This window comes from Sceloporus undulatus, chromosome 5 (assembly GCF_019175285.1).
Source record: "Sceloporus undulatus isolate JIND9_A2432 ecotype Alabama chromosome 5, SceUnd_v1.1, whole genome shotgun sequence".
NCBI classification, from domain to species: domain Eukaryota; kingdom Metazoa; phylum Chordata; class Lepidosauria; order Squamata; family Phrynosomatidae; genus Sceloporus; species Sceloporus undulatus.
The window spans coordinates 27,123,858-27,149,894 of record NC_056526.1 but is presented as its reverse complement, the minus strand read 5'-3'; the positions used below and the strand labels follow the sequence as shown (position 1 = coordinate 27,149,894).

Sequence of the window (26,037 nt, the reverse complement as noted above, 5' to 3'; positions counted from 1 at the left end):
TAGTGTTTGGGAGGCAATTTAAATTATGATGGTCAATAACTGTTAAAGTGAATTAGTGTAACTGTGATGTTGTAGGTTGGGGCCACAAAATCATAATAACTGACCAGGATGCCAGACTATAAGTTTTATAAACTGCTGCATCATTTTGGTAATTTGCCCAGGGGTCCCAAAATGTTAACATCTCTGAAAAGTTTAATTGTTTGGGGCTGAAATCTGAACAGCAAGTGAGACTTCTAGTAACTTGGCACATTCCCATCACTTGCCTAAAGGAATTATTCTAGGAATAGCACTATGATGAAATGTGGGCTTTGAGAAGTCAGGGGTGGGGAGGAGGCCAAAGATCACCTTGTTACTGACTGCTAAAGTACATTCTAGATAAGAAAGCCACAGACTGGAGAGGGGGAACACGAAACCTTCAGCATCTAAAGAAGGCTCTGCACCTGTTACCTACAAACTAGTTAGCTAGGTCAGAATGGCAATATTGCAAATAGCAGTTACATTAAATCTCAGTGGTTTCTCCAAATTAAAAATAAAACTTGGAGTACAGTTCATGAAATCCAAAGTGCACTTTGAAAGTCCTCTGACAACACAGGCAGGCAAAAAAGAGTTTAAAGTTCACAGTAGTCACAGAACTCAACAAACCAAGTCAGAGCAGGAAAATGGAAAGGGGTTGTTTTGTCTTGTACCAGTTGCTGGTTATTTATAGGTTATTTATAAAAACCAGTTCCCTTCTCAGTTCTGTCAACTGAAGTGGGAGACAGAACTGGAAAAAGTTACTTGTGCTATGAATCTCATGCTTGCTATGGATTGGGGGTGGGGATGTTATCCAAAAGAATAACCTTTCTAAGCTTTGCTCAGTGGTGTATGTGTGTGTGTGTGCCATGCAGAAAGTAAGTTTGCTCATGCTTAGGTCCCAGCATAGTAGTCCCATCACATAGAAGAAAGTGCTGAACATGTGCTGACTTGTTTATTCACTATTTACAGCTTCCTACATTCCCCCCATTTGGAACAAGGAAATGCACTTCTAGAGCAGAAACTTTGGTAGACTTCCGGGCAGATCAGGGACGTAGCCAAGGGGGGGGGGTTCTTGGGGTCCGGACCACCCCCCTTCCATTAGAAAAATGAATGGTGTGTGCTGCTGCACTGCTGCACCCAAGCCCCATTATAATGGTGGCACTTAGTCTGGACCCCCCCTTCCTAAAATCCTAGCTACGTCCCTGGGCAGATAATCATTTTAGGAGGTATGTGCTCCGGCTTCAAAATGAAATGCTTTTTGCCTTGGTCAGGCTGGCAGTTCAATATTTGGATGAGAATGTAGCAATCCTCTAAATAAATTCTAAGTAATATATTTAAAAATTAAGAAATTTGATGTACACAATATTACCATCCATGAAGGATAAATACAGAGGAATATTGACCACTAATATATACCAGGATGCATAACACACACACTGATGTTAATATAAGAAAATAAAAAGTAAGATTCTGTTCTGTGACAGAGAGGCAGGCTGTCCAATACACTGATCAGCTGGCAACTCCCAACAAACCAGTGGGGCTGCTGAGTTATTGAACAAAACAAATTGTGGGTGGAGTGGCCAACACACAATACACAAGAGAATGAAGCCATAGCAAAATACTTGAGTATAATGACTACTCCTGGGTTTTCTAGGAATGTTTCACAAGTCTTCTTCAGCAGAACCATATCATCCAAAATTCCAAGCCTTGCCCTATGCCCACATAATGTAGAAAATACATCAAAACAATACAGAGTAGGAAAAAAACTCTGATGTAGAAAAAAAATACAGAGTCTACCTACCATACTCTTTTTATCAGCTTTTTGAATGGTGTAACCAGTAATGTTAGCATTTCCATCATCCTTGGGAGGCTTCCATTCCAAAGCGACATTCTCTCCCCAGACATCTACTATGTTTACAACTTGGGGTGGGCCTGGGCGATCTGTGGCAATAAAATGGTACTGTCATCATCATCATCAATCATCACTATCACTTCTTATTTTGTTCTTTTTCTATAATTCATTCTATAGCCCAGGATCCAGCCCTCCTTGGTGACTGTTTCCAGCACTAACTTCCACCCATGTTGTTGATATTTATTTATTTGTGAGATAAACTATCTCCAATGTAGCTTGTAACAGATAAGAATAAAAAATATAGAATAAAGTACAGTAATTAACTTTTTCCTGGTAGTTTCTTGAAGCCTGAGTGCTGGACTAGGATTTTGAAAACCAGGTTTCAAATCCCTACATCCTACTGGGTAGTCATGGGCAAGTCATCCCCCTCTCAAAGTCAAACAATGGCAAACATCATTTGAAAAGGTCCTGCCAAGAAAACCTCATGATAGCTTTTCTGTAAGTTTGAGTAGACTGAAAGGCAAGTGAGAGCTGTGGAGCAAGTGAGAGCTGTGAGGTTGGGGATGACTCCCCCTGCTACAGTTGTTGTTAAGGAGTCTGCTGCAAACTTAGGAATAGCCATCCTTTCACTATCTGGAGTACAATTCCAGACAATATTGATTCAGAATGTGAGGCTTTTACCTTAATCAGATTAAATGTGGTTTCTGGCCTTCTGCTTATCACTTAGGCAGATGGTTAGCTGGTTAATCAGTCAAGCTGGTTAGCATGATGTTTAAACCTCTTTACACTTCTCTGATGTTCCTGCCACTGTTGCAGTTGTTTTTATAGCATTCTTCTGGCTACTTACTTCTAGCTTCTTGAAATCTGTGTTTTAGGGATATCTGTACATACAAAAGAACTCCCACAACTTCACAGCTAACAGGTTATATTCTTGGTTTTTCAGACATACCAACTATTTGAATTTCTATTGTAGCTTTGTCCACCAAGTTGTCTACTTTGACTTTCATGTCATATTTCCCGGAGTGGATCCTCTCTGCTTTTCGGATGAAGATGATAGTGTCATTTTCACTGTTGCGGATGTTAATTTGGCTCTTGTCTACATGGGCACCATTTTTCTTCCATGATACCCTAGGTCTTGGTCTTCCCTGTGGAGGCAAAGAGAACATGTCCATTGAGCCATCATTATCTTGAGTTTTAAGATGAACTTTAAATATAAGCAAAGCAGCAGGGAGTAAAAGTGCAAGCTGAAGTCAATGAACTGCTTTCTGAACTATTAGATGCAAAAGGAACAATTGGACTTCAGCATACATGGACTTTAGTATCCATGGAGGGTCATGGAACTAAACCCCAGCAGATACCAAGGAGCCACTGTGTTTGCTGTAATTTAGAAATATCAGGATTTAGAGAATGTCATGTTATCTTCCCATTTCTTTCACTTAATATTATTCTTATATATTATAGGAAGATGTGTATTTTTTCCTACCTGGAAGGGAATAACAAGATTCACAGCTTCTCCAACTCTTCGAACATAGGTTTGCTTTAAATGTCTTGGGAGTCGAATCTTTGGAGGTTCTTAATTAAAAATGAAAATGGAATTCATTGTTATTGCTTTGATTAACTAGACTGGATCCTGTTTTCATATGCTGGTCAACAAACTGACATTTAACCATTGTTTCCTAATCTGTCTTTAAGGAGAAATGGTAGTTAAAACAAGCTACCATTGAAATGTTGAAGATGACACCTAAGGAAGCTGGGGAGTCATCAGGTGAGCATGCAGTCCCTGTGCTCATTTTTGGCTTAATAAGCCAAAATCTGTTACACTGAGACTGTTATCGTATGAACTGGCCTTCTAAAATTTCTAAGTGTTTTCAAAATCAAACTTCTAAAACTGTAAATGTTTAAATTGCTGAATTCTCAATCTGAAAAATTCAGAATGCTGCAAAATTTAATTTCGTTCTGAAACCTACATGTAAACAAAAACCAGGGCTCACAGTACTACCCTCCTCATGGAGTGCCACCACTTCTGATTTACTGCCATGTGTTATCATATGATAAAATTGTGGGGCCTTCTGGCACCACGTTTCTCCTTGCACTCGCTTCTTCTCCAAAAGCAAACATTTCTTTAAACAGAAATGGCAAACCTGTGACAGTCCATATTTCAGACTACATCTCCCATGACTGCTTATCATTGTCCATGCTGCCTGGGGCTTTAGTGGGCTAAAGCTGAAACCATCTGGAAGGCCAAGTGTTCCCAACCCTTGCTTTCTTTAAAAAAAAATCATTTCCACTTTACAAACATCAAATGATTGTCTAAGAGGAGCAATGACCTCCCCCAGGCTACAAATAATTACTTGGACAGGAAATAAAGAAACTTCCACTGGACCAAGGATGTAGCTCTTCACTAATTTTGTTCTTGAAGGAACCAGTGAATACTAGTGCCAATTTTCTTCCTGTTGTGAGACGTTCTTTGAAAACTGTACAGTTTTGCACACATTTGCACATTTGTGTTTATGTGTCTATGCAGAAAACAGTATTCTCTGCACGTAATATATTTCTGCTCAGAAATATTGCTTTTAGTGCAGAAAATGCTGTTTCCTGCACACACACACAAAACCCACATACAAATTTTATGTAGAATATTTCCTGAATGAAGATTCTCATCAGTCCAGGATTCTCCTTGTCAGAATTTTTTGGCTACCAAGAAACTGTCAGGTTTTTTTAACCATTTCCTGGGAATATTTTCAAGTATTCTTTTCATCTCTGCACTGGATAAATTTTAAAATGCTGAGAAGGAATCCTTTACATATATAAAAAAAGACGGGAGAAGGCATAGAATAATTTAGAAAATATATGAATTGGCAAAAAAAATTATGTATCAGATATGGTAAATTCTGCACATGCTCATGTGAGTCAGAGGTAAAAATGGTCAGTCTTTCTCACCAATAATTTCTTTGATTAAAATGGGCTGTGGATGCAACCGAGGATCACTGGGACCAGCAGCATTCACAGCTTTTACTCGGACAAAGATTTTTGCTCCAGTTGGAAGACCGGTGATGGTGAATTTGGTTTTGTCTGTGAGGTCTGGATTGGCCACAATCCATTCTTCCGCTTAAGTGAAATAAAAGCAAAAGGGGAAAAGGGCAAACATCAATAATTATACATTTGATATGAACTGTGATTCTGTACCAGAAAACAACTTTTAAAAATAGTAGCAAACTAAATGGACTTTCCCTCCTTTATAGTCAAGTAGACTGCACAAAGCAAATGTTACCTGATTTCAAAGGACAAAGAATACACTCAATTTAAAGATCCACTCCTTCCCCTTGAATATTGAATAAACTGTGGGGGGAAAGGATCTTGCTACTTTTGTGCAGAGGTGTAGCTATGGGTAGCGGCAAAAAGAGAGTATTGCCCTTCCCTGTGAAATTTTTTTCGGTCTTCAAATTTCTAGCATTCCAGAGAGTGATATGTTGATAACTTAGAACTTCTGTATTTGCCATGTATTTGCCACTCTGCCTTCCTCTTTTCTTTCGACTCCTGGTTATATTTCTAAATGCTCAACTGAGTTTTAAGTTACTCAAATGCTAAAAATATGGGGAGTGAAGGAAAATTTCATGGGGGACAGAATTCTTATTGGGGGCAGTGCCCTCAACCCCTTCATGGCTATACCCTTGCATATGTGGCTCCAGCTGCCAGTGCGTTCAGAAAGTAGATCATCTTTCTTAACAGCCTCTCTGATAACCAACCAATCTCTCAGACTGCTGTCCCTATTATCCCTTTGTGAAAGTAATTATAAAAATTTGAACCATAAAACCCTAATAACTTTACTGCTTTCAGTTAAGAAAGCAGGCTAAGAAATAGCCATCAGCTAGAAGCTTGCTTCATATTGATCATTACAGAAATTGAGAAATAAATTGTAGGGGCTTGCACTGGCAAGGAAGTTAACAAATGATGTAAGAGTTTTTCAGCTGTGGAGAAAAAGATTATCCTTTTTGCAGAACACTGGCACACATGCGTATATTGTATATGCCAGCAAAGAAATCTTTCCTCTAACTCCCCCAAAATGAGCGTCTCAAAATGTGGAAAAGTTCCACTGTATAATTCCTATACATTACTGATAAACAAGTGATGTGTATTATTTATCTAATTTGCAATGAGATATGTTGACTTTGGGGTTTTGTTTCTGGTGTTGACTGTACTTTTGTATGAACTTTTTAAAATTAAATAAAAATAAATAAATATTAAATCGAATATTTAATAAAATCTGAAGATCACTAATATATACTGTTACTTTTAGAATCCACACAAAAGGGTAAAGTAACTAGAATTATAACCCTATATAATCCTTAAATGGAATGTTAACATGTAAGTAACACAAGAATTATCAGCTGCAGTAACAGCTGATATCTGGCATATAGCTTTTTTATGGATGCATAATTAATGACTGTTTCAGGAATGTGCATGCACTCTCTGTTTCTCTCTGTCTCCCTCCCTCCTCCAACTCTCTCAGAAACACAGAGCTATGCTACTCAGGTGCCAATGCTGCTATTCCTTGCATAAAGTCTCTTCCCAGTTTGTAAAATCTTCAGTCACATTCATTTATACATTTCCCATTTGTTGTTAAATGCCTTCAATTCATTTCCTATTTATGATGACCTTCAGGTGACTCTATTATAAGGTTTTCTTGCCAAGATTTGTTAAGATGGGTTTGCCTGTGTCTTCCTCTGAGGCCGAGAACATGTGACATGCCCAAGGTCACCCAGTAGGTTTCCATGACTGAGCATAAATTCAAACCCTGGTCTCCAGAGTTGTAGTCCAATGCTCAAACCATTTCACCATGCTGGCTTCTCATCTCCCATGCCCCAACATAAATCTATGTCTCCTCCCAGTATCACAGCATTTTTCATCAAACAATATTTAAAATTTGAAAAATTCTAGGTAAAGGCTAATCCTTTGGCATTCTAAACTAATCTAATCCAAGTGCAAACTCTATGTGTGTTTATGAACTCTGTGTATAGATGGTGCAAAGGCTGCATGGACCATCCCACTGACAAATGCTTGTCTGCTCTCTAAAACAAACACAGCAGATTGAGCCATCCAAAACTTGCATATTAAGATCAGTAGTCATTATGTACACCAAACTGATTTATGCAAATCATTTGCATAAACTGTTCATTTATACAACTGATAGAGCACAAAGTTTGATCTTTCACAGTATATAATTTGTAATTTAGTTCTGTCCATAATGAAGGAATAATACTGATTTCTACAAGCAAGATGGCTTACTTATAACCATTTTCTTTTAACTCCTAGTGTCAACAATCACTTCCCAAGAGTACATGTGGTAAGACAATAATATAATATTTTCCACTTATAAATCATGTAAATGTAAACCAGGCCCTGTTCAGATTGGCCATTAAGACTGGCCTGGGGGCAGAGTTGGGGTGTCACATCCACATGACACATGCCCTGACTCTGCCCCTCAGGGCGCCATGATGCCACATGTCACTCCACACTGTGCATGGTGTCATGGTGCTCCTCCGGTGCTGCGTCCATATGATGCAGTGCCAAAGGAGTGCCCCCAAGCTGTGGCAACATGGCTATGGTGTCCTTTCCAAGGTGTAAAAATGAGCTGCTTTTTGCTTCCTGGAAAGACCAGCTCGGAGCTGCAGCGTGCAGTTGCCACGGCCCCAATCTGGCTGAAACAGGCAGCTCCATGCTGCCCCTTCAGGGCTGTCTAAACGGCCCCTAGGTCTCTCACTGTTTTACTGGAGCACTTGGAATTACAAGAATAAAAATCATGAATAGAAAAAAATACTAGGGAGCTTTGAGCACTCTAGTGCCTCACTAAACTACAAATCCTTGGATTCTATAGGCTGGAGCTGTGAGACTCAAAATGCAATTGCATAGTGTAGATACACTCTAAGTCTCACAAGCATGAATTCTCTGTGGCCTTAAGATCAAAAAGGAGGGTAGAGTACCATGTTGTTGTTGTTGTTGTTGCTGCTGGTTGTTGTATGTGCCTTAAAGTCATTTCTGACTTATGGTGATCCCCAAGGCAAATCTATCACAGGGCTTTCTGGGGCTGAAAGAGTGTTACTTGCCCAAGATCACCCAGTGAATTTCCATGATTGAGCATGGATTCAAACCCTGGTCACCAGAATAATAGTCCAACATTCAGACCACTTCTCCATAATGGCTGCTAATGAAATCTCCGTAGGGAGGAAGTTCTAATAGTCATAGTTTGATATTTTGATGTCAAATAAGTTCTCTTATATCACTGGACAGGTGGGTATTTTTCATTATTATGCATAATAATGGCATTAGCGAAATGTGCTGATGAAACTTGAATGGATTGTATTCTTTACTCTGTTTTTCTGTATTTTCTGTAATTTTATTTTTGCAATTTTAGTCTAAACAGGTCATGTGACCACAATGAAACTTCAAAGCTGACTGTGGATTGGCTATTTTAATGCTTTCTCTCTGAGGACTGGCCTGTAAGAATACTCCCATTTTTTATTTCCTTTAACACTTGCCTTTTAACTTGCTGCCATTTTTAATGTTTTTATCCCATTTAAGCTATTTTATTACTTAATCAGGTATTGTTTAAAATTCTTTTTGCTTTTTTGAAATCCCCTGATAAAGTGTGAAATAAAACATTTAAATAAATAAATTAACAAACCCTATATGGTTCTTCTCCCATTTTTTGATGAAATGTTGGTGAGGAGGAAGATTTAAATCTCTCCAACCTGAATGTGCCGGTACTGATCTGCATTAAGGCTAACTACACTAATTTTAGGGTGATCTTTATCTGTATGCTATGTATTTAATGCAGCATATATTTCAGTCAAATTGTTGATGAAAAAATACTTAGCTCTTAATTATATATATCTTCTAAAAACAAATATAGAAATATCAAACAGCTTTATATGCTAATCATGGACTCCAAGGGATGTAAATCTTTGCTTATTTTATTCTTGTATGTAAAAATATCTGAAAAGCCAGTGGACCAGATCATGAGAGTTTTCACATTTTTAAAAAATTGCTATTCATGCTTTTTAATGAAACTTTTGTTTGTGCAAAAGACCCTATCTTTCATATAATAAAATCTTTTTGCACAAAAACAACAACAGTTCAGTAGCCATTGTACTCTTACTCTAGGGTATCCTTACTCTTACTCTCATGGTAATGTTTGTCTTGATATGTTGAGACATCCAACATTCATCCATTCTTCTGTAGGTTGGTAAAATGAGTACCCAGCTTGTTGGGAGCAATTGGCTTACATATTGTAAATTGCTTAGGGAATGCTAGTTCACTGATAAGTGGTATAGAAATGTACTTGTTATTGCTATTGCTAGCCTTTCACATCAAGGATGCAAAAAATTGCAGCTGTTGCAATTTTGCTGACTATCTGCAACAGTCAAAATTGTATTTTTACAGAAAGAGAAATGCATAATAGTGTGGGCTGTATAAATACTGACTGATTAACAGATGAAAATAACCACATTCCTATCTAAAAATGGATATTCTTGAAGCAGAGAGTTCATTTGCTTCAGCAGGTGGAGCACTGGCTCAGGATACATACATAACCTGGGCTAAAACTCTATTCAGCCATAAGCAAGCAACTCTTTCCTAGTCTTGGTTTCCACGTTGTGAAATGATGACAAACCTGCTTCGTCAAGATGTTATAAAAATAAGACAACAGCTCTAAAGAACTTTAAAAATAAAAATTTCTACATTATACACATACTATTGTATAATTATATACTGTATGATAAATGATATGGATCTAATTTCTTTAACTCTTCAAAATTATTTTGTATCCTTGCCAGAATATATATAGCAGATAGCAAACAGATGCTGCTGGAGGAAAAAACCTCTAATTTGGTAAGAATGTTTAAATATCTTCATTGCATACTTTACCTTCCAGGTCATAGGTTGCTTCCAGAAATTCACCATCAAATAGTTCTGCCGATATACCTTATGAGAGTCCATCATTACAATTAATTCAGAGGCACCCACTTTCACACAGGCAATAGTGAGTCAGTAGTTAGTAATCCCTGTTAGTAAGTATAGCTACAACAGAGATATGTACTGCACCTTGAAGAGGAGCTTTGGGAAGACGAAAGAACTGGAAAGATAATTCAATCAAACATGTGCATGTGCATGATTCCTACAAAAGGTAAGTCACAGTTTGATTGGTTTTCTCTTTTGTTTCCCTCAGATTGAGGCTCCAGCCACAGTTCAAGGGAAACCATCAAAACAAAAGGGGGGAAAGAAAAGAAAAAGATGGCACTGAACACTCACAAGGCTTGGGTGTCTTCTCTTCAGTCTGCGTCTGGCCCCCGTCTGCCTCCTCACTATTAATTTGCTCTGAACCACTGTTTCCCTTTCCCTCTGTAGTGGGTGCCTGGGAACCTGAATGATTTGGAAAGCACACATGGGGATTTACAGTCATAGGCAAAAAGGCCTTTTTGACCGGTATATATGAGCATCCAGAAAAGGAGAGATAAAGAGATAGAAAAACCGAGTTTGAAAAGAAAAGATAGGTAAAAGAAGTCCATTTAGAAAAAAAGAAGATTTCAGAGGAAGAAAAGATTAAAGTGAAGTCCAGAATAAGAAAGGGAAAACTGAAAGATGAAGAAAAAGAATCACTGTATGTGGACAGATCTATGTTCCTATAAGGTGATTTGGAGGCTACTGGCATGACTGTAGCTAGCAGCTAACAAAGCCCCTAGGCATAAAATGAAACAAATAATTAGAACTTGAGGGAATGGGTCAGTGACAATACTGCTGCAATGATCTCAGTGGAGTTCATGTTCAAAAGCAGTAACTTATGCTGCTAGATTTTTCATTAAGCAGTGATATATAATTTCCAGTGACAAATCAGAATTCATACTGGGAAAGATAAAGGGTTTGGAGTACAAACCTAAGGTGGCTGAGGGCACCTTAACTTGTTTCAGTTGTTGCTCATGGGAGAAAACCAGATTTTATTTCTCATACCTTTTATTACTTCTTGTTGTATGCCTTTAAATCATTTCTGACATATGGCAACCCTAAGGCAAACCCACCAATGTGTTTTCTTGGCAGGATCTGTTCAGAGGAGGTTTGCCATTGCTTTCTTCTGAGCATGACTTGCTGAAGGTCACCCAGTGGGTTACCATGGTCAAGTAGGGATTCAAACTCTGGTCTTCCAGGACCTAGTCTGGGATTCAACATACTAGCTTACTGGATCATCATTGAATTTTGGATCATCATCAAATCTAGGTCTACCTGGAATGTTTTTGTCATGCTACTCTCAAAGAAAAAATATTAAGAGGATATGCTTTTTAATGACAAGGATTCTTTTTTTCTTAGCTGAAGACTTATGTAACTTAAATATTTACACCTTAGTAATAAATATGTGTATACAAGAGGGGTCATCTGTATATGTGGTAGGAGGGAGGGAGAGAAGGGGGAGAGAAAATCTTAATTATTTTGTATTTACAATGACCAAGAGCCAACAAAATACATCCAGTGAGGGAACTGCTTTTTTGAGCAGAATTGAGATGATTCCTCCCTCCCCACTTCAGTCTTCTCATGAAGTTCCAAAACCTGCTCCTAAAGACTAGTGGAGTCAGTTTTCAGGTGGTTCAAAAGCTAGGAGAAGAAAATTCCTTTGTGCTGCTGATCAAGTGCCAGCATGATACAGGACTTATCCTGTGATCATAAATGATTATTATTCTGGCACAGGAAAACTGGGAGCTACAAATTATTTAGGAGCTTATTTCCTTGTTTTCAATTCTCCAAACCTTCAATTTTTGATAGCAAATGAATCAGAAACTGAAGGAGATCAAAAGATCTGATTTTGTTGCTAAGTGGAAACTTTATATGGGGATGTCTATACGAAAGTAATATTGATTCAACTAAACACTGAGAATCTCTTTTATTAATGCTAAGGATCCATGGTAATTGTCTTTTTCCTCACAAGGTCACTCTGTAGCTTTCTCCCCCATAAAAACTGCATATGAATAAAGCAGCCCTACTAATACCCAGTTCAAGGGCAATAGACAAATGACAGAAATAATAGAGAAAGAGAGAACAACTGATAGAATAAGTAAGCAGAAGAGTAGAAAGGTAGAATTGAAAGAGTGACAGCCGAAAGATTGACAGTCAAAGAAAGTATACCTGGAGATCCAGGTGAAACATTAAACTTTGTAGAAAAATTAGTTGAAGGCAAAATACTAGGAGAGAAAAGATGAAGAACAGAGAAATTCAGGTATTGAAACAATAAGGAAAGGAGATAAGGCAGAGCAAGAGATAGAGCATAAAACACCAAGGTATTGTGTTTTGCTTTTTGTATTTTCTAGAAATGTCCCAAAGAGTTACAATACACATGGATCACATTCATTGTATATAAACATATATATAGATGTATATCTAGCTATGCAAAGCATAAGTAGAATATACAGAGTACACACAATATTGTTTGTAAAATACATCACTCTTGTATTTTATCTGAGGTGGGTAATACCAAAATGGCAGACACAGCTGTCATTTTGACATATCTTCTTAATGCTTTTAAGCCTATCTGAAAGAAAAAAGTAAAGGATTTGCTCTGTTCAACAAGTACACAAGGAAGTTAGACCTGAAGTGTTTCTTGAAAGACTTTCCTCCCCATTACAGCTAGATTTACCATTCAGCATGCATGCAGCATTATCCTTAGTAACATAGCATTTCTATTGGAGTTGTTTCTTGATAACTGTCTGGCAACTAATTAAAAAAAAAAACCCTGATTATTTTTGTGGACCAGAAACCAATATGGTACATCTGCTGATGGAAGAACTCAATCAGGAGATCTGAAAAGAGGTGATTTCAATTCTTAGGTATTGCCTGCTTAGGCTGCAGTAAGATATTCTCCTTTTCTTACATGCCCATCCTCCAGACTTCTACACAACCCAAAATTCTGCTTTACAAGGTTTTTCAATCATATATAGCAAATACCGGAAGCATTTGCTGCTGACAATATCAGTGGATGAAACAAAATGGTTCTTGGCCCTGGTGGGTGTGTTGATATTGTCATCAACTGCCTTTTTCTTTTCAGTAGTGTGGAACTAATCCTGCGAACATACCTCTTCATATACTGTACCTTGAGATCATGATTGAACATTGCCTTTCATGACCTACATTTCTAAGGGATGCTATGAACCATATTGTTAACAGACTTAATTACAATACAGTGCACCCACTCCATACGTGGGCACGCCATATGCGGCTTCTGGTTTACATGGAAGCCACACTGCAATGAATTGAATGACGCACATGCCATGGGCGTATGCACGCCACACCCCCCACAAGCACAAGCTTGAGCTTGTGTGGTATTTGCCTTACGCTGGGGGGGGGGGGGTCCGGAACAGATCCACGTGTAAGGCAAGGCTCCACTGTATTAGTTTACAATACCCAAATTCAGTTTGTGATTAATTATCTCAAGTAAAACATCAGCACCTATTTCCCCCCTGTACATCAGCATTGATTTTCCAAAAGGAAACCCTTGTGTCTCAATTAAAACTTTGATTATTGTTGTTGAAAGTCCCCTATCTGACATAGTAGAGGCAATCATGAATCCTTTTTCAGCAAGCTGAAACCCTTGCACAGATAACGTAGAAAACTGATTCATTTGTGCATTTCTTTTGCTGCGCTATGAGCAAACTGCCCTTTATCAAGGTGTCTGCAAAGAGCAAAGTGCTCAAAGTGCACTGGATGAACTTCAAGAACACAGCACCCTGTAACTATTTTGTACCTCATTTTTCCCATGTGACTTTCGCTGCTGATTTCTTATTTCTGGGAAATACATAGCCTGCCTACTGAAAGTTTAATCTGACAACTTTTTTTAATTAAAAAGAGAAATATCTCTATATTATCCAGTGAAGGAAATAATCTTAGAATTGTTCCACATGGTTGGTAATAAGGAGAGGAGTTCAATATCAGTAGATTATAATCTAATTCATAGTAGGTTCATAAATGGTGCTATTAAAAAAATTAAATGATGGAATCATTGATTAAGGGAAGAAAAGCAGAAATAGGCATCTTCCCACAGCTGTGTCTGCCATCCCTCTGCAGTCCACAGTGTGCTCTACTTAGTTCCATTGGTAAGGGATACTTCCCAAACCACATTTCTTCAGGAAATGTGAACTGTTTATGCTAGCTGCATCAATAACACAGAGAGAATTAAATTTATGGTGCACAGCATTGCCCTTCTATTTTTGAATATACCGTATACATTTTTTTCTAAATATTACAAAATAGGGGGGGAATCTTTCCATATGTGAACTGGATTTGTACTCCACTCAATGTCTAATTTTGTCACTTAAGTATTTGGTCAATTGTTCATACATTTTCACATCAATAACAATGTCCCACATGCATTTTAGATTATATTCTGGTCCTCCAAAACTCTATGTCTCAACTGGCATTGATTACACTTTTACCCTTGTATATATTTCAATTATAACTACCTTACAAGAATGAACTTAGATCTAAGCGATCATTTAACCCCTTGGGTGTGTGAGATGCTAACTTATAAATCCAAAAAGACTCTCTTTGTAGGAGTTTGGTTTGTCTATTGCCACTATAAAATATACCAAATTTCACTTGCTCTATTACAAAAAATTTTAAGGACTCTGGGGAGTGATGTAATTGTGAAAAATGTGTAACTAATGTAGTGTCAATCAATGCCAGTTGAGACATAGAGTTTTGGAGGACCAGAATATAATCTAAAATGCATGTGGGACATTGTTATTGATGTGAAAATGTATGAACAATTGACCAAATACTTATTGTTATTTTCTACATATGCCATTGGCTAGATATTAACAACACCATGTTTGTGTACATTCAGCCACTTTTTCAGGCTTATTTTGTGGGACTTGTAGGACTACAGTATCCTTGTATATACCTTTAAGGAACCATATGTCTTGATTCAGCACCTGAAGCCTATTGTAGAGGCTTAGTATATTTCCACACACACTTTCTGTGTAAACTCACTGAGCATTTTGCCAATTTTGCTGCTTATCAGTCAAGCTTAACAGTTTGGAGACGTGGGTAAGCTAATTTTGGTCATTCTGCTATTATGTACTATCATGCTAATTATTACTTTTGTTAATGGTTGTACTAATTTTTGTTACTTTGTATGCCCAGAATCATGTTATATTTGTAATGGTAGTCTGACAATGAACCATGAAGATTTCTGATGAAGACCAACTAAGGTCGAAACGGCCCTAAAAGTACTCCGGAGGTAGCCGTCCTACCTGGGAAGACTACTCATCATATCTTCATGCTCTGTTGCTGCAAGCACCAAGGATAAATATATCCCAAAGGGACTGAGGAGACTGGGTTGCTGCAGTTGAATATATGGATGTTGATTACCAAAAACAACCACAGAGTTATATTATAGTACCATATATGTAAATGTGATTACTCTTATGATTGGGATGTAAAACCATGTGGATAACACATATGGGTTCTTTTTGATAAATAGACACGTCTCGGTCAGATCATTTTATTGTTAATTTACAACTATTGTTGTCCTCCTTTTTTTGGTTTGTAATATTATATAAGCCTGCTGCTTCTTGTTTGTTTTTGCCTGACGAAATGCAAAACTGAACTGAAGGGAAATTTTCCTCACCATTAATCATATTGTGTGTTGAAGGCTGGGAGGGTAAATTAACATTTTCGTACTAGAGAAGCCCTTGTACAAACAAGCAAAGGCTCTGAGGATATATGCAGAATGATCTTCTGCATATCTACTCAGCAATAAGTCACACAGAGTTCAGTGGGAATGACTTCCAGTTTACAGGACTGTAGTCAGAAGCTGAGATCCAATGCCACTACTGATGGAATATAAATCTCCACCAGTGCCTGGGCCTCCTCTGACACTGGCTGCACAATTCATGGTAGTGCTGGAGGCAGCCAGCTCAGTGGCCAGGTGGGTGGCTGAGGCTTCTGGGAATTTATCAGTTGTTGTTGAACAGCCAAGAGAAAAAGAGCCACGACACTCCCAGAGAGCAAAAGCTGTTCCTTTTTCTTGGTTGTGCAACTTTAGCTGCAGTAGTCAAGCTACCTACCTCCTTTTGCAACCTGCTTTTGGCTACTTCCTTCTACAACAACTGAAAAAGTGCAAAAACTTTTAACAAGAGGTTACCAGTGTATACCACCTACAGGAGTCTGGCTTTATGAATCATACATAAAATTCTGATGAACTCTCACTAACGCTACACCAGATACACATTTTCAGCTTGGTTTTTTTTTCACAGAATAACCACTCTGACTTCATTAGCTGATCATAAATATCTTCAGAAGTTTCTGACATGCTGAACTGGCCATGCAGATGATTCATTGTTCACCCAGACCATAACCCTTGACCAAGGTAAGCTGTTGTCTGGGTATGAAATACTCATAAGACCAGTTTGACACATCAGTACCAAAAGGTTCACTCTTGACAGTTGTATTGACTTCATCACATAAGAAATTACTATATAAGTAATAACACTTAATACGCTGGGCTTTAAATTATTGCACAGTTAATTAATATGATAACTAATTCTGGTTTTCCTTTTTTTCCTTCTTCCTTGATTTCTCAGTTATTGAAGTGTTACTAATGGAAGCATACATTATATTTCCATATCAATCTAATATTTACTCCACAATGTTTCAGGATTATGAGCCCTTGATTTACAATGCCATCTTAAAATGTGAAACCAGTATTTTTTATAAATAGTTTGACCAGAACTTTAGAAGTTAGGATAGAGCCTCATAATTTTACTTTGGAGAGCCCTACTTAATTACATATTTGCCTTGATCTCAGACAGAAAAAGTAGGACATGTCTCACCTAGTTGAAGCAGCAAAAAATCATGGCCACTTACTTCCTTCAAAGCAATATTCTATAATATAGCCATCTAAACCTGCAGCTCCAATTTGGTCTGGTGGCCGCCATTTCATGGTTACTGTAGTATCTGTTACAGAATCAACTGACAGGCAGGTGGGTGGGCTGGTGACAGCTAAAAACAAGGAAAGGAAGGATTTGTATTAGCGATACAGCTGGATCTGTTGAAGTCTTTTTATATGAGTTATTCCTGTGTTTCTGCTCTTTGTACAATTTTCTTTTACACATACTCTTTCTTTTCATTCATGGGATTAGAACAGCTCTTTTGGCACAGGTCCATTAAAAATATCTCTACCACTTATATTACAGATACTCAGGTTGTGGGAGGAGGAACTGATATTGACAATAGGCATCTGTTAGACTGAGCAAGTGGGTACCTACTGCCATCATTTTGGGGATACTTACACCCACCACATGATTGACCTTGACATATACCTGTTGGAAGATAATCTCCATGGCTTACACAAGGTCAGAAACATACCCTAAAATCTCATTTATAGAAAAAGGTTGAACAGACAGCTGCTAGCCAAGCACCTTGGCAATGGATACTTGAATCTATCCTTTCCAGATCAAAGCTAGAAGCTGGAGTGTAGGCAGCAAAAGGTATTGATCTGTTGAATAGGCAAAAGCAGAAATCTCAGATCCTAGTGACCCACCTCTGGTCAATCCAAATGTTTCATACTACTCAATAATTGCAAGTGATGATATAGAATCATAACGTTGGAAGGGGCCTCATAGACATATCAAGTCCAACCCTCTATTTCTATTGCACACACCTATTCCTTTCTGCTGATAGATTGGCGAGTACGCTGAGGCTGCCTCCACACTGCAGAAATAATTCAGGTTGACCCTCATTTCAACTGCCATGGCTCAGTGCTATGGAATTCTGGGATTTGTACTTTGTTGTAGCACCATTGCTCTCTAACAGAGGAGGCTAAATGTCTCACAAAGCTACAATTATCAGAATGCCATAGCATTGAGCCAAGTCATTTAAAATGGTGTCAACGTGGATTATTTCCGCAGTTTGGATGCAGCCTCAGACTGAAGGACACACAGCCCAAGATGCCTCATTTGACTGTATGTGACTCAGACTTGGATTTCCAGTCTAGTCCTGGAAGACACTGATAATGGACATGTTTAAAATCTTACTTTTTTTTAAAAAAAATAATGCTACCATTAAAAATATATATTAATAAGGATTATAGAGAATAAGTTGGAAAATAGCTGTTTTTCTTAATTAATGTTATGTCTCTGAATTTCTCTTGCAACAAACCACCAGGATACTATAATATTCTATTGAAAAAATTTAAACATGTCAAATGGTCTGCTTATTTAAAGATACATATACTCACCCAATGGCACAAAAGGCTTTGAAGGCATGCTTGGTTTGGAAGTGCCAATGGCATTGACAGCAAACACGCGGACTTCATACGCAACTCCTTCAATCATCTTTTTGGGCTCAAAAGTTGTTTCTTTAATAAGATCAAAGTTTAGCCTCATCCACCTGGAACTTTGCTTCTTTTTCCTCTCAATGTAGTATCCTAAATGAATTTATGCATGATTATAATACAGTTAGCAATGTCACAGTGTTTCAAAACTAAACAAATAGGAATATAACATAAATTACTCATTTGACTTGGTCAGGAAAGTAATGTCTGCCTTTTAAATCACAATTCACATTTATTAGAAGAAGCAATCCCCCTCATATTCATCTGATTATGAATATGGTTCCTCATTGCAGAAATGCTATTTTAACTTCTCTTGCTCACTATATTCAAACTATTTTTAGTAGCCTAAACTTTAAAAACCTTAGGGTTGAGTAATACACTTTTTTCTTACATTGATTTCCCCCCCCTTATAAGATGAAGTATAGGTAGTACTTCAGGAGTGGGTGACTTTTGGGAGCTAAGAGACCACATTGCCCATAAGAAATCTCCCCATCATATTTGTGGCTACCAAATGCTCCTGAATGCCCTCTAGGAGGCATTTTTTGCAATGTTTTCTACCACCCAACCTATTATTTATTTATTTATTTATTTACTCACTCCCCACTTTTAGTCCCAAGAGAGGCCTTTCTTTACATCATCTTTTCTGGGTCACTTCACACAAACACACATAAACACACCACTCCTTTTATCTAGAGTAGGTGTTTGCAACTAAAGAAGTGATGGGGAGCAATTGTGCCCTCCCTCTGCAGGCCATACCTCTCTCTCTCTCTCTCTCTCTCTCTCTCTCTCTCTCTCTCTCTCTCTGTGTGTGTGTGTGTGTGTGTTTTCCTGACAATTTTCAACCTCAAACTCCCTCAAAGGCTCAAAACCAATACAAAATGCAGCATCTTCACTCCCCCAAACACCATCCATCTCCATATCTTTAAAACATCTTCTAGAAACCCCTGAAAGTAGCCAAACCTGAAAAAGGAAGTGAGCAACATCACTTCTGGTTTTGATTTTAATTCATTTTTGGATGATGGGGGGGGGGTGTGTCTGGTTGGTTTTTAAGGTATGTTGGGAGGTTGAGGACCCCAAGGTTGGGGGAGGAAATCTGCTATGACCTTGAATTATTTTTGATCCAGAAAAAAAATCTTTTTAGAGGGCTCTAGGTGCCTGGGCGAGGCAGGGTTTCAGAGAGTCTACTTTGGGTAGCAAAGGGTTGCATGTGGCCCATGGGCTGTGCTTTGCCCACTCCTGCTCTGATGGATCCTGGTGAAGTCTAATCCTACTGAAGTGTGTGTGTGTGTGTTTTGTTCTCCTTTGTTGATTCTCAGAAGGCTTTCTTTTTTTTTCCTCTTTAAGCATCTGTGGCTGAATGTCCTCAGTGTGGTCATCAGGTCAGCAGCCCCATTAACCTTGACAAGTATTTTACCAAATAGCAAAATGTCCATGTGGATGGTTGTTCTACTCACCTAAGACAGGGGATCCACCATCATTGGCTGGAGGTTCCCAGGTCATTATGCACCAGTCTTCTCCTACATCAATTACATTGGGTGCTTCTGGGGGGTCTGGGATATCTGTTGCAATAAAAAAAGGATTTCTGCATTTGTTGTGCTGACATTCCTATAGAACAGACAGGCTATGATGTACTGCTACAACAAAGTTAAAGCTAAACTTTGATACACTAGAGGTAGGTTGAAAATTTGCTAAGAGGTTAATCAGATGTGATGTTTCTCCACTGTTATCTCTCAACTCCTTAACATAACTACAGATCATTGCAAGACCAAGAAATATGAAGTAGTTTGTGTATTGAAAGGGCAAATTGAAACTATCTGAGGAAAGACTAAGTGTACTAGATTATGAAATAAGCTTGTACTAGAATGACTTACCAACCACTTTGATGTTGATATGGGCTGTGTCTTCGCCAGCCTCATTCTTTACCATTATCCTGTAGACACCAGAGTCATCTCTTTCTGCTGAATCAATCACCAAGCAACTGCTGTCTGGATAATTCTCTGCTCGTATTCTGCTTGCAGAATCCATGAGCCACTAGCAATGATTTTAAAGATGGAATCAGGGAAGGAGAATCATAAAATCATAGAGTTGGAAGATACCACAAGGGCCATCCAGTGCAATCCCCTGCATTACACAATCATTGACATTGTGAGGGCTAAAAACCTCCAAGAGACTGGCAAGAAATCAAAGTAGGACATAATATGAGGAATCTGCACAGGTAGCTACTATGTAACAATGTAACAAAACACAGTATTTAAATAAGAGATTACACTGTGCCCAATTTTATAATTCCTCAGCAGTTCTCTGCGAACATTGAGAAACAATGTATTTATTTCTAGGAATAGGAAACATCATGAATTTGTCAAAAAATAGAGTCAGGCCAATCTTATTTTATCTTTGACAGAACTACTAAATTATGAAAATGTCAGTGTGTCTCAATTTATAAAACCACTTGACAAAATATTCCATTTTATCATTACTGACAAGAATAGAGGCTGGGTGAGTCTACTGTTAGATGAATTCAACACTGGCTAGACAAGCATGGTACTCCATGAGGACTGAATAATGCATCATCTGAAAAGTAGCCTTGAGAGGAGTGCCACAGGGCTCTAACCTTCAACCTATATCATATACAGGTTTTTTAATTATTTGGATGAGGTGTAGACAGGATGCCTATCACATTTTCAGGTGTCCCGTGTTTTCTATAGCTCCCAGAATTCTCAAGCCAGCATTGCCAGACTGAGATCTGGACTTCTAATTCAAAGCTGTGTTGCTGTCAGAATAAACCTCTGTGTTCTCTCACAGTATTGTACAACAAAACAAAAAAGTCTTATTTTTAAAACTCTAACATCAGTGTACAGATAAGAGGTCTAAATTACAGTTCTACCTTGTCCCCTCTGCTCCACATAACCTTTGGAGCTGGTTCTCCAGAGACGGGGATTTCAAGTCGTAACTTGGTTCCTGCAACTACTGTCACCGTATTGCCTTCACCAAGCCCATCAAGGTGGATTTTAGGAGGATCTGAGGAATTTCCATGATAAGAACATTTCAATCAATATGCTGATTGACACTTCTATCATTTTTAAAGGATATCTTTTATGGGAAACCTTCCCAAAGCAATGTACAGAATAAAAACCATAGGACACAATAAAACAATGATAAACAGTAATAAGGGGGGGGGGAACAACCTTCCTGCCAATAAACTATAAATGTGAACAGCATCTCACTGAAGTAGCAAAAGAAAGGGATTAAAGAACTGGATTTGTAGGGAAGTTGCCGCTATTTACTTGACAAAGATTTGTGCTGTTACTAATTGTATGGATGATGTCACTTTTTAAAAAAACAGCAAAGGGTTTAATGCAGCCTTAAAGGGAAATAATTTAAGTGAAAACTGTAGTTTTTGTGGCAACAGATTGATTGATTGTTTATATTTAAGGTGCCAGAAGATCCTTCTGCTGTTTTATTTTGTTGTTAACTGCCATCAAGGCAACCGTATGGATGAGAGAGCTCCTAGTCACCCTGTACTCTACTGGCCTGTTCAGGTCTTACAGACTCAGGTCTATGGCTTCTTTGGTTGAGTCTATTCATCTGGAACATGGTCTTCCTCTTTTCCTACTGTCTTCTAATTTACTAAGTATTATTGTCTTTTATAGAGAGTTATGGCTTCTCATGACATGACCAAACTACAACAGCCTCAGTTTAGTCAGAGCTTCAGTTCAGGTATGATTTACTCTAAACCCATTTATTTATTTATTAACAGAACAATCCACAGTATCCATAGAACTCTTCTCCAGCACCCATCTTAAATGAGTCTATGTTCTTCCTATCAGCTTTCTTCACTGTCATCTGTAATGCTCCTGACCATAATGAGCACAAGGCAGATATATTTAACTCTACCACTCTCCTGGCCACCTTCTAAATAGTAAACAGTATATGCCACAAGTCAGGTAAAAGCAGCATAAGGAATTTACCTATAATATGCACTTTGCAGGGGATATTAACATTATAGGTGTCTGGAACAAACATATATTCACCATCATCTTCAACCAGTGAGTTATCAATAATTAGCCGATGGATTCTATGGGAAAAGGCAGAAAAATGATAGATAGATATAGTGCAGTTATATAACACAGGTAGGAGACAAACAAGAAACCCATTTCTGTTACATGACAATATGGCAGCTTGGATATTTTAACTATAAACTAGTGCTGGGAAACGTTGGTCCCTTCAGATACGTAATTCAGCCTACATCTCCCATCACCTCCATCCACTGTGGCCAACAGTGAGAGACAACAGGTGTTATTTAAAATTTGTGGCGGGTTAAATAGCATTTATATTAAACTGGATCACTTGTATTATTTTTCAGAGAACTCTTGAATACTTGAAACAGGAATGAGTTTGATAGGAACAATTGCTTATACAAGAAAGCAAGTTGTGATGAAAAGATTTGCCAAGTGATAAAACTCAACAGGTTTTCAGCAAGGGAAGCAATCATTCTGAGGTTGAACAAAGGCCCAAGATCACTGTGTTGCAATTAGGGCAAGGACCAAGAATTAGATATTTCACTTCAGCTTTCTTTTGGGGGGTGAGGCAAAATACTTTTGGTGTACAAGAGCCCAAGTAGCTGTCATTTTGGTGCCCCCCCCCCAAAATCCTTGTTCAGATATACACACTGACTTTTGGGAAATTAAAAGTGGCTGTCATCTTTTTTAAAAGAGTAGCTTCCCCACTGCTCACTGGAGAATAATATAATACTGGGATTCAGTAAAATATCTACAGAAAAACACACTTTCACAGAGGGATAGACTGTTCCTTCACCAGTTTATTTTAATAATAATAATAATAATTTTTATTTATATCCCGCCTTTCCAATTGCATGATCAAGGCGGCTTACAAGACAAGAAACAATAAAATACAGATAAAACCTGACATAAGTTACTTTCCCTTTCAAAAGAAAAGGAAACAACTGAAGCATTTGTTAAGAATATAAAATCACAGTGTACTGTGCATGCACAATAATTTTAAATTTGATTTTTTCACAGTGGACTCCCCTCCTTTTTATGCAAGCATCACTTTGCAAAAAGCCTAAATATGCTTCATTTTTTAAAAAATGGAACCAAAAGATTTAAAATGAGTGCCATGGCATTGTGTGGGATGTGGGTGGAGTGGGAATCACCAATTTCCAGTGCAGTCCATTGTGTCCAATCAGAATTCAGTCAGTGGCATCACTAGAGGGGTGCGGCCTGCACCGGGTGACACCCCATAGAAGGGGGACACCTGGTTTCCTCTCCATCTTGGTGCCACTGCTTCATCCTTCTCACGAGGAGAACAAAGCAGTGGCATTGAGGGTGCCATGTGCCTCCCCCCGTCAGTGCTGTCAGTGTAGCATACGGCAGGAGGGAGCATGCCCAGCCCCTCTCCCTGTCACATGCTATTCTACCTGTGAGTAAAGCAGCATGCAGCAGCAATGTGGATGTCACCCTTTGTGCCCTGTCTCCAGAAACCCTGTCCAGAAGTCCCACCCTGAAGTTCTGCCTCCCACACTGGCTGACACCCTGTAGAGCGACACCAATGGATTCATTCCCCCTGGATGCAATGGAACTTAAGGCTTTATCACACGAGGCTGTTCTGCTGCTAAAATAGCATTGTTTCTGAAAATTTTATGCAGTTGATCTGCCTTCTTTTCTATCAGACCTTTCTGAGACTGCAATGTTCATTTGCAGCAAAACCTTATCACTCATCCACTACCTCATCCAAGACATCCCCACCCCCTTTTGCAAGTTTGGCACACACAAAGATACATCCCCCCACCCAAAATATAAATGAAATATAAATGAAAACAGCCTTACATTTTAAAAGGCCTTTTTTTCCAGGGGTGGGTGGGTTCCTGATTGAGATAGATCAGACTTTAGTAATAACTGGCACAAGAAAGTGAGCAGCTAGTCTGGTCTATTCTGATGTTGGCTTTCATTATTAACCAGCCATTAGTTAACCCTGGCTACAAGAAACATCAAGCAAGAGGCAGAGAGTAAATGAAATAAATGCTTTTAAAATAATAATAAATAATAAATTACTCTGAAAAAGGAGGTAGGATGACTGGGCAAAATTTTGGCTTCTCTGATAAACCCCAGTGGTTTGTGTGTGTGTGTGGGGGGGGGGGGTCATTTGCCAATGGATTTTTTTTTCTACAGAGAAAAAAAGTTTAAAAGTTTCTCAGTTTATTTTGTCAATTGAAAAGAAATTGGACTGAAATTTCCTTCTCTTTCTCCCCTGATCACTGGAGGTGGACTGTAGTATCTGGTACTATTTATTATTGTATGGTTTTATCATTTGTAATTATTATCAGACTAATTCAATAAATTAATCTCTATTGCATAAAAGCACAATTGAACTTTTGCACAGGAAATGGCAGCACAACAGAAGTGTGAAAGGAGGTCATTAACAGAGTTTTTGTGCGATGAAAGAAATCCTTTCCAAATGAGAGAACAACACAAGATGGTCGATGTCATGTAATAAGCCCCAGCCAAAGATGCAATAATCCAGCTCCAATTGTGATTTGCTGCCTTGTATGGTAAAGTCCATATTTTGAAGAAAAGGTACTAAAGAAGAATAATGTGCAGAATGAGCGTTGGGGGAAGGTCATTTCACAAAACTTTAAATTACTGGTCAGTTTCATGGATTTTCTATCAAATCACTGTTTCTCCCCAGCCTGAGCTGCAGGCTTACCTTCCTTTGTGATACATCTTGATGCGGTCACTGGGCTGGAGTAGCTGCCCATTTTTATACCACTTTCCTTCAACATTTTCAGAGATCTCACATTTCAAAGAGAGCTCTTTGCCAAGCCTCACAGTCTGGTCTTCCAATGGATGCAATATCTTCAGCGGTCTCACTTTAGGAATGAGAGAAATTATGGCATCAGTTCATGGGCAGCTAATTTCAGTCATGTTGAAGAATTGAAGCACTTCACTGAAGGACTGGGGCACATGCAGGAGTATTGCAAACTACTGCATACATCTGTGCTGCAGCAGGATTCTTAGGGAGAACACTATGCTGCTCCATAATTGCAATAAATATGGGCTACAGGTAGCAGTGCACAGATCTAAGAAACACATCTAAAACAACCCAACCATACTTGAGTCATCAATTTATGCATGCAGTGTGTGTGTGTGTGTGTGTGTGTGTGTGTGCGCGCGCGCACACACACACCAGGTCGAACGGGGTAATTCTGTTAATGAAACCAGGAGAGTCACTTGGAGGAGGGGTGAGGCAGGAGGTGCAGACCACACCAGGTGACACCCTGAGGGGGCATGATACCACTGCTCCCCAGTCATCTACCTTTGCACAGAAATGGGCTGTAGCATTCACCTACATCCCTTTAAAATACTGAAGAGATTGTGTGAGTGGAGTGAGGCTCAGTGGGAGGAGAAAGCAGAGGCCCCAGTGCTGTTCTTTAACATAATTTAAAAAAATTATTTTAGTACATCTTGGCTGTGAGTATGATATTTTAATTTTGTTAGTTGTTTATATCACAGCTATTCAGTGATACATGGGAATTATGATGAGTTACCACATTGGGTGATGTCAACACTAGTGACACCACTGAATGGAATTGCTCCTTTCAAAAAAACTGAAAGAGCACAATCTTCTTTCCAGCATCCTACACATTTTTAAAACCTCCTGTGGATTGCTGAGAAACTTTTTGGAGCCCACTGGGAATAGGACTACATGGAGGTTCTGCTGATGAAAGTAGTTCCATCAAAGACAGATCCCATTTGAATCTGGCCAGCATTTATTATTAAAGTAG

The 26,037-nt window shown here is 38.5% G+C and overlaps 1 protein-coding gene across 1 annotated transcript in view; it reads right to left on the bottom strand.

Moving 5' to 3' along the window:
- Window positions 1-26,037, bottom strand: part of MYBPC1 (myosin binding protein C1) — a 116,970-nt gene that overhangs the window by 16,216 nt on the left and 74,717 nt on the right. The window contains 12 exon segments of the mRNA XM_042469062.1: window positions 1,817-1,956; window positions 2,817-3,012; window positions 3,351-3,439; window positions 4,808-4,975; window positions 10,175-10,285; window positions 16,769-16,903; window positions 18,141-18,329; window positions 19,691-19,795; window positions 20,108-20,267; window positions 21,121-21,254; window positions 22,205-22,311; window positions 24,960-25,122. Coding sequence (XP_042324996.1) covers window positions 1,817-1,956; window positions 2,817-3,012; window positions 3,351-3,439; window positions 4,808-4,975; window positions 10,175-10,285; window positions 16,769-16,903; window positions 18,141-18,329; window positions 19,691-19,795; window positions 20,108-20,267; window positions 21,121-21,254; window positions 22,205-22,311; window positions 24,960-25,122 — 1,697 coding nt within the window.